Here is an 18,368-nt window from a genome sequence, read left to right on the forward strand (position 1 = left end):
TGTATACACGGTATCTAATATTGTAAGAACTTTCACAAAGCACTTCCGCTGGGCCCTGCGGTAAGTGCGTGAAAATACCCATCCTATTTAATTTTAAACATTTTATAATAAAGAACTGTTGTTTAATATACAGTGATCCCTCAACTTACAATGGCCTCAACATACAATAGTTTCAACATACAATGGTCTTTTCTGGACCATTGTAAGTTGAAACCAGACTCAACATACAATGCTACGGACAGTCCAGATCTGTGAAACGTGTCAATGAACTGACCAATCAGAATGGACATTCACTGGTAAAACACCTGTATTATTGAAGTGTATGCACTGACTGGTGTCTGGTAGCGCCCCCTACAGTACAGGGAAGTATTACAGGTTCTGTACTATTCTTTACCTGTATTACTGAAGTGCATGCACTGACTGGTGTCTGGTAGCGCCCCCTACAGTACAGGGAAGTATTACAGGTTCTGTACTATTCTTTACCTGTATTACTGAAGTGTATGCACTGACTGGTGTCTGGTAGCGCCCCCTACAGTACAGGGAAGTATTACAGGTTCTGTACTATTCTTTACCTGTATTACTGAAGTGCATGCACTGACTGGTGTCTGGTAGCGCCCCCTACAGTACAGGGAGGTATTACATGTTCTGTACTCTTTACCTGTACCAGGGTTAGCTGCTCCTTTGAACACCAGGTGGGGGCGGCTCCATGTTACTTTTTTAGGACACTGCATGTACTGTACAGGACCCCGAAGAAGCTCCTTTCCTCTACATAGACCAGTGTTTCCCAAGCAGGGTGCCCCCAGCTCTTGCAAAACTACAACTCCCAGCATGCCCGGACAGCCTTAGGCTGTCCGGGCATGCTGGGAGTTGTAGTTTTGCAACAGCTGGAGGCTCCCTGCTTGGGAAGCACTTACATAGACAGTGATTTACAGCTCCCAGCAGATCTTTCTTACTTTTATTTGCTTTATCTATATTAGTTATCTACTTATTTTTCTTTAATCCTCACTTTTTCCTATTTTTGGATGACATTTTGGTGCCTTTAGAACCAATTACCAGGTTTCCATAGAGTTATGGTCTCAACATACAATGGTTTCAACATACAATGGTCGTCCCAGAACCAATTAATATTGTAACTTGAGGGACCACTGTACAACTATGCTCTTTTCCTTTTCTCTGAGACAACAAACATCCGTCCAATACTAATTTTATATAGGGGTGTGCTGAGGACTGAAACCCTGTCCCTTTCAAAACATTTGTTACATTTATTCTCTGTGGGTGAGAATCCTCGCACGCCCGACACTGTGAGCTGCACAGATCGTATTTTTTCTTAGATTTGTAAATTACTTCTATTAAAAAATCTTAATCTTCCAGTACTTATTAGCTGCTGAGTACTACAGAGGAAATTCTTTTCTTTTTGGAACACAGAGCTCTCTGCTGACATCACGAACACAGTGCTCTCTGCTGACATCTCTGTCCATTTTAGGAACTGTCCAGAGCAGCATATGTTTGCAATGGGGATTTTCTCCTACTCTGGACAGTTCTTAAAATGGACAGAGATGTCAGCAGAGAGCACTGTGCTCGTGATGTCAGCAGAGAGCTCTGTGTTTCAAAAATAAAAGAATTTCCTCTGTAGTATTCAGCAGCTAATAAGTACTGGAAGGATTAAGATTTTTTTTAATAGAAGTAATTTACAAATCTGTTTAACTTTCTGGCACCAGTTGATTTACCCCTTTAAAGTGAATGGAGCCAAGTTGTAATACCACGCACAATCTGAGGACAAGGGGTGGCACTGTTTTTCTTTTTATTTTGGAATAAATTAGTTCTATTTTTCTTCAACTCTGACCCATCCATGACTGAATTACATTGACTTCTTCCTTTGCTCCATAGTCCATTTCTGATGCCCATGTTGCCCACTGAAGACCCTTTCGCTCTGGTGGGCGCTCTGACCGGTCTGTGGCAACACACCTTCTAGACACCCATGCCACCCGTAGAGCAGTGTTTCCCTACCCGGGTGCCGACAACTGTTGCAAAACTACAACTTCCAGCATGCCCAGACAGCCTTCGGCTGTCAGGGCATGCTGGGAGTTGTAGTTTTGCAACAGCTGGAGGCAACCTGGTTGGGAAACACTGGGTATAAATTCACAGACACCTGTTCAGTCATCACGTACCTTCATACCTTTGCAGTGAACTGCGATGGCTGAAGGCTCTCCGGGCATGCTGGGAGTTGTAGTTTTGCAACAGCTGGTTGGGACTTATTATATTTAAAGCAGTTGTCCAGAATCAGAAAAAAAAAAAAAAAACATGGCTGTGTTTTTTACATAAACAGCGCCACTTGAGTCCTCTGGGCATGTGTGGTATTGCAGTGCAGCACAGTACACCTCAGAGGAAGGTAGGCTGCAATACCGGACACAACCAGTTGTTGTTCGGCGCTGTTTCTGGAGGAAAGTAGTTATATTTTTAACGCTGGACAAGCTCTTTAACTTTAAATATTACACTTAAATTTTGTAACAAAAAATAAAATAAAAATTATGTATATATATATATATATATATAGATAGATAGATATGTGTGTATATATATATATATATATTATTACTATTATATATTATTAATACTATTAAATAAAAAAATATATAAATATATATATATATTATTACTATTATATATTATTATTACTATTATATATTATTATTACTATTATATATTATTATTACTATAATTACTATTATATATTATTATTACTATAATTACTATTATATATTATTATTACTATAATTACTATTATATATTATTATTACTATAATTACTATTATATATTATTATTACTATTATATATTATTATTACTATTATTACTATTATATATTATTATTACTATTATTACTATTATATATTATTATTACTATTATATATTATTATTACTATTATTACTATTATATATTATTATTACTATTATATATTATTATTACTATTATTATATATTATTATTACTATTATTACATATTATTATTACTATTATTACATATTATTATTACTATTATTACATATTATTATTACTATTATTACTATTATATATTATTATTACTATTATTACTATTATATATTATTATTACTATTATATATTATTATTACTGACTGTAATACATGTGTAATACATACAACCCCTTTCTTTTTGTGTTTTTTTTGCAGAGATGCTTCATTCGGAAACTGCACCTATAACCTCACTATCCTGGACTGTTTGCAGGGAATCCGTAAGGTAAATAAAATTGCATTTCAACGTAATATATATGATATATGTTCCATGCCGCATTGGCCAGACACAGACTACTTGCCAATGCTGATTATTCTTATAAGAGTTATCCAGGAATAGAAAAACTTTCTTTCAAAGACAAATTTCTTTCAAAAACAGCGTCACCTCTGTCCTCAGGTTGTGTGTGGTATTGCAACTTTGCTCTATTTACTTCAATAGAACTGAGCTGCAATACCACACACAACCTGAGGACAGGGGTGGTGCTGTTTTTGGAAGTAATCAGGTTTGTTTTTTTAATCCTTGATAACCACTTTAGGCCGGGTTCACAATACGGAATCCGAGGGTGGCCGGCATGAACAACAACAATTCATTCGGATCTAAGACCGCGCAGACTTTGCCAGTCCCCATAGACGGCAATGTATTCCACATGGTATTCTGCCGAAAGAGTGAACAAGCTCATTCTTTCAGTGGATGAATAAAAGGGGTTATCCAGGAAAATACTTTTTTTTTTATATCAACGGCTCCATAATTTGTAAATTACTTCTAATAAAAAATCTTAATCCTTCTAATAATTATCAGCTGCTGAAGTTGAGTTGTTCTTTTCTGTCTAAGTGCTCTCTGATGACACCTGTCTCGGGAAGTGTCCAGAGTAGAAGCAAATCCCCATAGCAAGCCTCTTCTACTCTGTGCAGTTCCCGAGACAAGCAGAGATGTCAGCAGAGAGCACTGTTGCCAGACAGAAAAGAACAACTCAACTTCAGCAGCTAATAATTATTGGAAGGATTAAGATTTTTTAATAGAAGTAATTTACAAATCTGTTTATCTTTCTGGAGCCATTTTTTTCCTGGAATACCCCTTTAAAGCGGTGGGACACTCCGCCACTAAAACTCTGTAGTGCGCACTGTGCAGCGGCATCCCATTGACAACAACAGGGCTCTGCCTCACCAAAATTCTGTTTGGAAATTCCTTAGTGTGAACCAGGCCCTAATGTTTCTCTTCAAGGCCAGGTTCACACGCTGTATTTTGAACATTATTTCTTTTGCCAAAAGCAGGAGTGGAACAGACACAAGGAAAAACTATCAGGGTACATTCACATGGCCGGAAGGTTTTTAGAGGCAAATTTTCAGAAGTGGAAAATCCGCACCAGATTCCATTAAAGGGGTTATCCAGGAAAAAACTTTTTTATATATATCAACTGGCTCCCGAAAGTTAGACAGATTTGTAAATTACTTCTATTAAAAAATCGTCATCCTTTCAGTACTTATGAGCTTCTGAAGTTAAGGTTGTTCTTTTCTGTCTAAGTAATCTCTGATGACACGTGTCTCGGAAACCGCCCAGTTTAGAAGAGGTTTGCTATGGGGATTTGCTTCTAAACTGGGCGGTTCCCGAGACAGGTGTCATCAGTGAGCACTTAGACAGAAAAGAACAACCTTAACTTCAGAAGCTCATAAGTACTGAAAGGATTAAGATTTTTTAATAGAAGTAATTTACAAATCTGTTTAACTTTCTGAAGCAAGTTGATATATATAAAAAAGTTTTTGCCTGGAATACCCCTTTAAGGGTCAACATTGTCTTCTGCAGATTTTTCGACTCTCACGGGTAATCTGCCCATGTGAATGTACCCTTATGGAAAGAGATGCAACTTTTATTTTTTTAACCCATTCCTGGTTTTAAGTTCTATTACGGGGATAGTGTAGTATAATTTACTGCCATGTCGCTGCTTACCGCCACACCCTGGATCAAAGAACAAAAGGGGGTTCAGAAAAACATGGGTTCATCCGGTGGAAAACTTTTTTTTTTTTAATCAACTGGTGATAGAAAGTTAAACAGCTTTGTAAATTACTTCTATTAAAAAAATCTTAATCCTTCCAGTACTTATTAGCTGCTGAATACTTTTCTTTTTGGAACACAGAGCTTTCTGCTGACATCACGAGCACAGTGCTCTCTGCTGACATCTCTGTCCATTTTAAGAACTGTCCAGAGTAGGAGAAAATCCCCATAGAAAACAGATGCTGTTCTGGATAGTTCCTAAAATGGACAGAGATGTCAGCAGAGAGCACTGTGTTCATGATGTCAGCAGAGAGCTCTGTGTTCCAAAAAGAAAAGAATTTCCTCTGTAGTATTCAGCAGCTAATAAGTGCTGGAAATATTAAGATTTTTTTTCTAGAAGTAATTTTAAAATCTGTTTAACTTTCCGGCACCAGTTGATAAAAAAAATAAATACATTTTTTTTTTTTAAAAACAAGTTTTCCACCCTTTAAACAAACAAACAAACAAAAAAAACCGCACCCAGCGCCACTATTCTCCTCAGGTTGAGTGTGGTATTGCAACTCAGTTCCATTAAAGTGAAAGGAGCCATGTTGTAATACCACGCACAACCAGAGGACAAGGGTGGCACTCTGACCCATTGATGCCTGAATTACATAGACTTCTTCCTTTGCTCCATAGTCCAGTTCTGATGCCCATGTTGCCCACTGAAGACCCTTTCGCTCTGGTGGGCGCTCTCACCGGTCTGTGGCAACACACCTTTTAGACCATCATGTCACCGTGCAGACCAGTGTTTCCCAACCAGGTTGCCCCCAGCTGTTGCAAAACTACAACTTCCAGCATGCCCGGACAGCCGAAGGCTGTCCGGGTATGCTGGGAGTGGTAGTTTTGCAACAGCTGGGGGCAACCTGGTTGGGAAACACTGGGTATAAATACACAGACACCTATCCCGTCATCACGTACCTTTGCAGTGAACAGCGATGGCTGAAGGCTATCAAGGCATGCTGGGAGTTGTAGTTTTGCACCAGCTGGTGGGGAATAACTGATGAACCAGGCCCTAATGTTTCTTTTCAAGGCCAGGGTCACACACAATATTTTGAACAACATTTTTTGCCAAAAGCAGGAGTGGAATGGACACAAGGAAAAACTATAAGGGTGCGTTCACACTCGCGGATTTTTTTGCGGGTTTTCCGCAGCGTATTTGAAAGGGGGTTGGCTCTTCTCGGCTGTCCGCAGCAGATTTTCCACGGCGGAATTTACGCTGCGGAAAATCCGCCGCAAGCCCCACTGAACTCAGTAGAGACTGCGGCGGATTTTCCGCAGTGTAAATTCTGCTGCAGAAAATCTGCTGGGGACAGCCGAGAAGAGCCAACCCCCTTTCAAATACCCAGCGGAAAACCCGCAAAAAAAAATCTGTCCATGTGAATTCACCCTAAGGGTAGGTTCACACGCGCAGATTTTTTTGCGGGTTTTCTGCTGCGTATTTGAAAGTGTGCGGGCTCTTCTCGGCTGTCCCCAGCAGATTTTCTGCGGCAGAATGTGCACTGTGGAAAATACGCCGCAAGCCCCATTGAAGTCAGTAGGGACTGCGGTGGATTTTCCGCAGCGTAAATTCTGCGGCGGAAAATCTGCTGGGGACAGCCGAGAAGAGCCAACCCCCTTTCAAATACACAGTGGAAAACCCGCAAAAAAATCCGCCCATGTGAACGCACCCTAAGGGTACATTCACATGGCCGGAATGTTTTTAGCTGCAGATTTTCAGAAGTGAAAAATCCGCGCCAGATTCCGTTGAGGTCAACGTCGTTTTCTGCGGATTTTCTCGAAACTCACTGGTAATCCGCACATGTGAACGTACCCTTTTGGAAAGAGATGCAACTTTTTTTTTTTTTTAACCCATTCCTGGTTTTGCCTTAAAATACTGACCAAAATAATGTGTGAACGCAACCTAAATAAATTAAATAAATAATAATAAATAAATAAATAATAAATTCCTTCTTGTGTCACCCTATTCTGACCTCTATGACATATACGTATTTTACCGTCTATGAGGCTGTGTAACCTTTAGTTTTTGCTGTTGCACTTTTATGGTTCATTTGACTTTTTGATCACTTTTTTACTCCCCTGTCCTTCGGCTTTATCCCGTTTTATCTTTCCTGTACTTCTCTCCTGACCTTGCACACTACCCCTGCCATGATCCTAGGATTGTATTCATACATGGAATGTCGGCTTTAATCATTCGTAAATACATAAGAAAAAGAAGTTCTCTTTTATTGTTTTTACTGCGACTATTAGCCCTGTAGGCAGATGCTGCCATCTAGAGGATGTGAGCGTTACTACAACACCACCAAGAAACTACAAAAGGTTTTAGATTATGTATTCACTCATAGTTGAGCCTGATTTTTGCTACAGGGTATATGTAAATAGGTTTAACCCCTAGAGCTAATAATCAATTTGATTTTCATTTTCATTTTATGCTCCCAGAAGTCATGTGTTAGTATCCCTGGTATTTTATTATATAATGTTTGTCACAGTACAGGGATAATATACACAATGATGTCACAGTACAGGGATAATACACACAGTGATGTCACAGTACAGGGATAATACACACAGTGATGTCACAGTACAGAGATAATACACACAGTGATGTCACGGTACAGGGATAATACACACAGTGATGTCACAGTACAGGGATAATACACAGTGATGTCACAGTACAGGGATAATACACACAGTGATGTCACAGTACAGGGATAATACACAGTGATGTCACAGTACAGGGATAATATACACAGTGATGTCATAGTACAGGGATAATACACAGTGATGTCACAGTACAGTGATAATACACAGTGATGTCACAGTACAGGGATAATATACACAGTGATGTCATAGTACAGGGATAATACACACAGTGATGTCACAGTACAGGGATAATACACACAGTGCTGTCACAGTACAGGGATAACACACAGTGATGTCAGAGTACAGGGATAATACACAGTGATGTCACAGTACAGGGATAATACACAGTGATGTCACAGTACAGGGATAATACACAGTGATGTCACAGTACAGGGATAATATACACAGTGATGTCATAGTACAGGGATAATACACAGTGATGTCACAGTACAGGGATAATACACAGTGATGTCACAGTACAGGGATAATATACACAGTGATGTCATAGTACAGGGATAATACACACAGTGATGTCACAGTACAGGGATAATACACACAGTGCTGTCACAGTACAGGGATAACACACAGTGATGTCAGAGTACAGGGATAATACACAGTGATGTCACAGTACAGGGATAATACACACAGTGATGTCACAGTACAGGGATAATATACACAGTGATGTCACAGTACAGGGATAATACACACAGTGATGTCACAGTACAGGGATAATACACACAGTGATTTCACCGTACAGGGATAATACACACAGTGATGTCACAGTACAGGGTTAATGCACACAGTGATGTCACAGTACAGGGTTAATGCACACAGTGATGTCACAGTACAGGGATGATACACAGTGATGTCACAGTACAGGGATAATATACACAGTGATGTCACAGTACAGGGATAATACACACAGTGATGTCACAGTACAGGGATAATACACACAGTGATTTCACCGTACAGGGATAATACACACAGTGATGTCACAGTACAGGAATAATACACAGTGATGTCACAGTACAGGGATAATATACACAATGATGTCATAGTACAGGGATAATATACACAGTGATGTCACAGTACAGAGATAATACACACAGTGATGTCACAGTACAGGGATAATACACACAGTGATGTCACAGTACAGGGATAATACACACAGTGATGTCACAGTACAGGGATAATACACACAGTGATGTCACAGTACAGGGATAATACACAGTGATGTCACAGTACAGGGATAATACACACAGTGATGTCACAGTACAGGGATAATACACAGTGATGTCACAGTACAGGGATAATATACACAGTGATGTCATAGTACAGGGATAATACACAGTGATGTCACAGTACAGGGATAATACACAGTGATGTCACAGTACAGGGATAATATACACAGTGATGTCATAGTACAGGGATAATACACACAGTGCTGTCACAGTACAGGGATAACACACAGTGATGTCACAGTACAGGGATAATACACACAGTGATGTCACAGTACAGGGATAATATACACAGTGATGTCACAGTACAGGGATAATATACACAGTGATGTCACAGTACAGGGATAATACACACAGTGATGTCACCGTACAGGGATAATACACACAGTGATGTCACCGTACAGGGATAATACACACAGTGATGTCACAGTACAGGGATAATGCACACAGTGATGTCACAGTACAGGGATGATACACAGTGATGTCACAGTACAGGGATAATATACACAGTGATGTCACAGTACAGGGATAATACACACAGTGATGTCACAGTACAGGGATAATACACAGTGATGTCACAGTACAGGGATAATATACACAGTGATGTCACAGTACAGGGATAATACACACAGTGATGTCACAGTACAGGGATAATACACACAGTGATGTCACAGTACAGGGATAATACACACAGTGATGTCACAGTACAGGGATAATACACAGTGATTTCACAGTACAGGGATAATACACACAGTGATGTCACAGTACAGGGATAATATACACAGTGATGTCATAGTACAGGGATAATACACACAGGGATGTCACAGTACAGGGATAATACACACAGGGATGTCACAGTACAGGGATAATACACAATGATGTCACAGTACAGGGATAATACACACAGTGATGTCACAGTACAGGGATAATACACACAGTGATGTCACAGTACAGGGATAATACACACAGTGGTGTCACAGTACAGGGATAATATACACAGTGATGTCACAGTACAGGGATAATACACACAGTGATGTCACAGTACAGGGATAATATACACAGTGATGTCACAGTACAGGGATAATATACACAGTGATGTCATAGTACAGGGATAATACACAGTGATGTCACAGTACAGGGATAATACACAGTGATGTCACAGTACAGGGATAATATACACAGTGATGTCATAGTACAGGGATAATACACACAGTGATGTCACAGTACAGGGATAATACACACAGTGCTGTCACAGTATAGGGATAACACACAGTGATGTCACAGTACAGGGATAATACACAGTGATGTCACAGTACAGGGATAATACACACAGTAATGTCACAGTACAGGGATAATATACACAGTTATGTCATAGTACAGGGATAATACACACAGTGATGTCACAGTACAGGGATAATACACACAGTGATTTCACCGTACAGGGATAATACACACAGTGATGTCACAGTACAGGAATAATACACAGTGATGTCACAGTACAGGGATAATATACACAATGATGTCACAGTACAGGGATAATATACACAGTGATGTCACAGTACAGAGATAATACACACAGTGATGTCACAGTACAGGGATAATACACACAGTGATGTCACAGGTCAGGGATAATACACACAGTGATGTCACAGTACAGGGATAATACACAGTGATGTCACAGTACAGGGATAATACACACAGTTATGTCACAGTACAGGGATAATACACAGTGATGTCACAGTACAGGGATAATATACACAGTGATGTCATAGTACAGGGATAATACACAGTGATGTCACAGTACAGGGATAATACACAGTGATGTCACAGTACAGGGATAATATACACAGTGATGTCATAGTACAGGGATAATACACACAGTGATGTCACAGTACAGGGATAATACACACAGTGCTGTCACAGTACAGGGATAACACACAGTGATGTCACAGTACAGGGATAATACACAGTGATGTCACAGTACAGGGATAATACACACAGTGATGTCACAGTACAGGGATAATATACACAGTGATGTCACAGTACAGGGATAATACACACAGTGATGTCACAGTACAGGGATAATACACACAGTGATGTCACCGTACAGGGATAATACACACAGTGATGTCACAGTACAGGGTTAATGCACACAGTGATGTCACAGTACAGGGATGATACACAGTGATGTCACAGTACAGGGATAATATACACAGTGATGTCACAGTACAGGGATAATACACACAGTGATGTCACAGTACAGGGATAATACACAGTGATGTCACAGTACAGGGATAATACACAGTGATGTCACAGTACAGGGATAATACACAGTGATTTCACAGTACAGGGATAATACACACAGTGATGTCACAGTACAGGGATAATATACACAGTGATGTCATAGTACAGGGATAATACACACAGGGATGTCACAGTACAGGGATAATACACAATGATGTCACAGTACAGGGATAATACACACAGTGATGTCACAGTACAGGGATAATACACACAGTGATGTCACAGTACAGGGATAATACACACAGTGGTGTCACAGTACAGGGATAATATACACAGTGATGTCACAGTACAGGGATAATATACACAGTGATGTCACAGTACAGGGATAATATACACAGTGATGTCACAGTACAGGGATAATATACACAGTGATGTCATAGTACAGGGATAATACACACAGGGATGTCACAGTACAGGGATGATATACACAGTGATGTCACAGTACAGGGATGATATACACAGTGATGTCACAGTACAGGGATAATACACAGTGATGTCACAGTACAGGGATAATACACACAGTGATGTCACAGTACAGGGATAATACACACAGTGATGTCACAGTACATGGATAATACACACAGTGATGTCACAGTACATGGATAATACACACAGTGATGTCACAGTACATGGATAATACACACAGTGATGTCACAGTACAGGGATAATACACAGTGATGTCACAGTACAGGGATAATACACACAGTGATGTCACAGTACAGGGATAATACACAGTGATGTCACAGTACAGGGATAATACACAGTGATGTCACAGTACATGGATAATACACACAGTGATGTCACAGTACATGGATAATACACACAGTGATGTCACAGTACATGGATAATACACACAGTGATGTCACAGTACAGGGATAATACACAGTGATGTCACAGTACAGGGATAATACACACAGTGATGTCACAGTACAGGGATAATACACACAGTGATGTCACAGTACAGCGATAATATACACAGTGATGTCACAGTACAAGGATAATATACACAGTGATGTCACAGTACAGAGGTAATACACACAGGGATGTCACAGTACAGGCATAATACACACAGTGATGTCACAGTACAGGGATAATACACAGTGATGTCACAGTACAGGGATAATACACACAGTGATGTCACAGTACAGCGATAATATACACAGTGATGTCACAGTACAGGGATGATATACACAGTGATGTCACAGTACAGGGATAATACACAGTGATGTCACAGTACAGGGATAATACACACAGTGATGTCACAGTACAGGGATAATACACACAGTGATGTCACAGTACATGGATAATACACACAGTGATGTCACAGTACAGGGATGATATACACAGTGATGTCACAATACAGGGATAATACACAGTGATGTCACAGTACAGGGATAATACACACAGTGATGTCACAGTACAGGGATAATACACACAGTGATGTCACAGTACATGGATAATACACACAGTGATGTCACAGTACATGGATAATACACACAGTGATGTCACAGTACATGGATAATACACACAGTGATGTCACAGTACAGGGATAATACACAGTGATGTCACAGTACAGGGATAATACACACAGTGATGTCACAGTACAGGGATAATACACAGTGATGTCACAGTACAGGGATAATACACAGTGATGTCACAGTACATGGATAATACACACAGTGATGTCACAGTACATGGATAATACACACAGTGATGTCACAGTACATGGATAATACACACAGTGATGTCACAGTACAGGGATAATACACAGTGATGTCACAGTACAGGGATAATACACACAGTGATGTCACAGTACAGGGATAATACACACAGTGATGTCACAGTACAGCGATAATATACACAGTGATGTCACAGTACAAGAATAATATACACAGGGATGTCACAGTACAGAGGTAATACACACAGGGATGTCACAGTACAGGCATAATACACACAGTGATGTCACAGTACAGGGATAATACACAGTGATGTCACAGTACAGGGATAATACACACAGTGATGTCACAGTACAGCGATAATATACACAGTGATGTCACAGTACAAGAATAATATACACAGTGATGTCACAGTACAGAGGTAAAACACACAGGGATGTCACAGAACAGGCATAATACACACAGTGATGTCACAGTACAGGGATAATACACAGTGATGTCACAGTACAGGGATAATACACAGTGATGTCACAGTACAGGGATAATACACAATGATGTCACAGTACAGGGATAATACACACAGTGATGTCACAGTACAGGGATAATATACACAGTGATGTCACAGTACAGGGATAATATACACAGTGATGTCACAGTACAGGAATAATACACAGTGATGTCACAGTACAGGGATAATACACAGTGATGTCACAGTACAGGGATAATATACACAGTGATGTCACAGTACAGGGATAATATACACAGTGATGTCACAGTACAGGGATAATATACACAGTGATGTCACAGTACAGGGATAATACACACAGGGATGTCACAGTACAGGGATGATATACACAGTGATGTCACAGTACAGGGATGATATACACAGTGATGTCACAGTACAGGGATAATACACAGTGATGTCACAGTACAGGGATAATACACACAGTGATGTCACAGTACAGGGATAATACACAGTGATGTCACAGTACATGGATAATACACACAGTGATGTCACAGTACATGGATAATACACACAGTGATGTCACAGTACATGGATAATACACACAGTGATGTCACAGTACAGGGATAATACACAGTGATGTCACAGTACAGGGATAATACACACAGTGATGTCACAGTACAGGGATAATACACAGTGATGTCACAGTACAGGGATAATACACAGTGATGTCACAGTACATGGATAATACACACAGTGATGTCACAGTACATGGATAATACACACAGTGATGTCACAGTACATGGATAATACACACAGTGATGTCACAGTACAGGGATAATACACAGTGATGTCACAGTACAGGGATAATACACACAGTGATGTCACAGTACAGGGATAATACACACAGTGATGTCACAGTACAGCGATAATATGCACAGTGATGTCACAGTACAAGGATAATATACAAAGTGATGTCACAGTACAGAGGTAATACACACAGGGATGTCACAGTACAGGCATAATACACACAGTGATGTCACAGTACAGGGATAATACACAGTGATGTCACAGTACAGGGATAATACACAGTGATGTCACAGTACAGGGATAATACACAATGATGTCACTGTACAGGGATAATACACACAGTGATGTCACAGTACAGGGATAATATACACAGTGATGTCACAGTACAGGGATAATATACACAGTGATGTCACAGTACAGGAATAATACACAGTGATGTCACAGTACAGGGATAATACACAGTGATGTCACAGTACAGGGATAATATACACAGTGATGTCACAGTACAGGGATAATACACAATGATGTCACAGTACAGGGATAATATACACAGTGATGTCACAGTACAGGGATAATACACAATGATGTCACAGTACAGGGATAATACACAATGATGTCACAGTACAGGGATAATATACACAGTGATGTCATAGTACAGGGATAATACACAGTGATGTCACAGTACAGGGATAATACACAGTGATGTCACAGTACAGGGATAATATACACAGTGATGTCATAGTACAGGGATAATACACACAGTGATGTCACAGTACAGGGATAATACACACAGTGCTGTCACAGTACAGGGATAACACACAGTGATGTCACAGTACAGGGATAATACACAGTGATGTCACAGTACAGGGATAATACACACAGTAATGTCACAATACAGGGATAATATACACAGTGATGTCACAGTACAGGGATAATACACACAGTGATGTCACAGTACAGGGATAATACACACAGTGATTTCACCGTACAGGGATAATACACACAGTGATGTCACAGTACAGGAATAATACACAGTGATGTCACAGTACAGGGATAATATACACAATGATGTCACAGTACAGGGATAATATACACAGTGATGTCACAGTACAGAGATAATACACACAGTGATGTCACAGTACAGGGATAATACACACAGTGATGTCACAGTACAGGGATAATACACACAGTGATGTCACAGTACAGGGATAATACACAGTGATGTCACAGTACAGGGATAATACACAGTGATGTCACAGTACAGGGATAATACACACAGTGATGTCACAGTACAGGGATAATACACAGTGATGTCACAGTACAGGGATAATATACACAGTGATGTCATAGTACAGGGATAATACACAGTGATGTCACAGTACAGGGATAATACACAGTGATGTCACAGTACAGGGATAATATACACAGTGATGTCATAGTACAGGGATAATACACACAGTGATGTCACAGTACAGGGATAATACACAGTGCTGTCACAGTACAGGGATAACACACAGTGATGTCACAGTACAGGGATAATACACAGTGATGTCACAGTACAGGGATAATACACACAGTGATGTCACAGTACAGGGATAATATACACAGTGATGTCACAGTACAGGGATAATACACACAGTGATGTCACAGTACAGGGATAATACACACAGTGATGTCACCGTACAGGGATAATACACACAGTGATGTCACAGTACAGGGTTAATGCACACAGTGATGTCACAGTACAGGGATGATACACAGTGATGTCACAGTACAGGGATAATATACACAGTGATGTCACAGTACAGGGATAATACACACAGTGATGTCACAGTACAGGGATAATACACAGTGATGTCACAGTACAGGGATAATACACAGTGATGTCACAGTACAGGGATAATACACAGTGATTTCACAGTACAGGGATAATACACACAGTGATGTCACAGTACAGGGATAATATACACAGTGATGTCATAGTACAGGGATAATACACACAGGGATGTCACAGTACAGGGATAATACACAATGATGTCACAGTACAGGGATAATACACACAGTGATGTCACAGTACAGGGATAATACACACAGTGATGTCACAGTACAGGGATAATACACACAGTGGTGTCACAGTACAGGGATAATATACACAGTGATGTCACAGTACAGGGATAATATACACAGTGATGTCACAGTACAGGGATAATATACACAGTGATGTCACAGTACAGGGATAATATACACAGTGATGTCATAGTACAGGGATAATACACACAGGGATGTCACAGTACAGGGATGATATACACAGTGATGTCACAGTACAGGGATGATATACACAGTGATGTCACAGTACAGGGATAATACACAGTGATGTCACAGTACAGGGATAATACACACAGTGATGTCACAGTACAGGGATAATACACACAGTGATGTCACAGTACATGGATAATACACACAGTGATGTCACAGTACATGGATAATACACACAGTGATGTCACAGTACATGGATAATACACACAGTGATGTCACAGTACAGGGATAATACACAGTGATGTCACAGTACAGGGATAATACACACAGTGATCTCACAGTACAGGGATAATACACAGTGATGTCACAGTACAGGGATAATACACAGTGATGTCACAGTACATGGATAATACACACAGTGATGTCACAGTACATGGATAATACACACAGTGATGTCACAGTACATGGATAATACACACAGTGATGTCACAGTACAGGGATAATACACAGTGATGTCACAGTACAGGGATAATACACACAGTGATGTCACAGTACAGGGATAATACACACAGTGATGTCACAGTACAGCGATAATATGCACAGTGATGTCACAGTACAAGGATAATATACAAAGTGATGTCACAGTACAGAGGTAATACACACAGGGATGTCACAGTACAGGCATAATACACACAGTGATGTCACAGTACAGGGATAATACACAGTGATGTCACAGTACAGGGATAATACACAGTGATGTCACAGTACATGGATAATACACACAGTGATGTCACAGTACAGGGATGATATACACAGTGATGTCACAGTACAGGGATAATACACAGTGATGTCACAGTACAGGGATAATACACACAGTGATGTCACAGTACAGGGATAATACACACAGTGATGTCACAGTACATGGATAATACACACAGTGATGTCACAGTACAGGGATGATATACACAGTGATGTCACAATACAGGGATAATACACAGTGATGTCACAGTACAGGGATAATACACACAGTGATGTCACAGTACAGGGATAATACACACAGTGATGTCACAGTACATGGATAATACACACAGTGATGTCACAGTACATGGATAATACACACAGTGATGTCACAGTACATGGATAATACACACAGTGATGTCACAGTACAGGGATAATACACAGTGATGTCACAGTACAGGGATAATACACACAGTGATGTCACAGTACAGGGATAATACACACAGTGATGTCACAGTACAGGGATAATACACAGTGATGTCACAGTACAGGGATAATACACAGTGATGTCACAGTACATGGATAATACACACAGTGATGTCACAGTACATGGATAATACACACAGTGATGTCACAGTACATGGATAATACACACAGTGATGTCACAGTACAGGGATAATACACAGTGATGTCACAGTACAGGGATAATACACACAGTGATGTCACAGTACAGGGATAATACACACAGTGATGTCACAGTACAGCGATAATATACACAGTGATGTCACAGTACAAGGATAATATACACAGGGATGTCACAGTACAGAGGTAATACACACAGGGATGTCACAGTACAGGCATAATACACACAGTGATGTCACAGTACAGGGATAATACACAGTGATGTCACAGTACAGGGATAATACACACAGTGATGTCACAGTACAGCGATAATATACACAGTGATGTCACAGTACAAGAATAATATACACAGTGATGTCACAGTACAGAGGTAAAACACACAGGGATGTCACAGAACAGGCATAATACACACAGTGATGTCACAGTACAGGGATAATACACAGTGATGTCACAGTACAGGGATAATACACAGTGATGTCACAGTACAGGGATAATACACAATGATGTCACAGTACAGGGATAATACACACAGTGATGTCAC

The 18,368-nt window shown here is 40.0% G+C and overlaps 1 protein-coding gene across 2 annotated transcripts in view; it reads left to right on the forward strand.

Annotated features, from left to right (window-relative positions):
- Positions 1-18,368, forward strand: part of CDC14A (cell division cycle 14A) — a 160,249-nt gene that overhangs the window by 78,313 nt on the left and 63,568 nt on the right. For both annotated transcript variants that reach the window (XM_056523372.1, XM_056523371.1), the window contains exon 6: positions 3,188-3,254. In XM_056523372.1, coding sequence (XP_056379347.1) covers positions 3,188-3,254 — 67 coding nt within the window. The remainder of the gene's footprint in view (positions 1-3,187; positions 3,255-18,368) is intronic.

This window comes from Hyla sarda, chromosome 6 (genome assembly GCF_029499605.1).
Source record: "Hyla sarda isolate aHylSar1 chromosome 6, aHylSar1.hap1, whole genome shotgun sequence".
Classification (NCBI taxonomy): Eukaryota; Metazoa; Chordata; class Amphibia; order Anura; family Hylidae; genus Hyla; species Hyla sarda.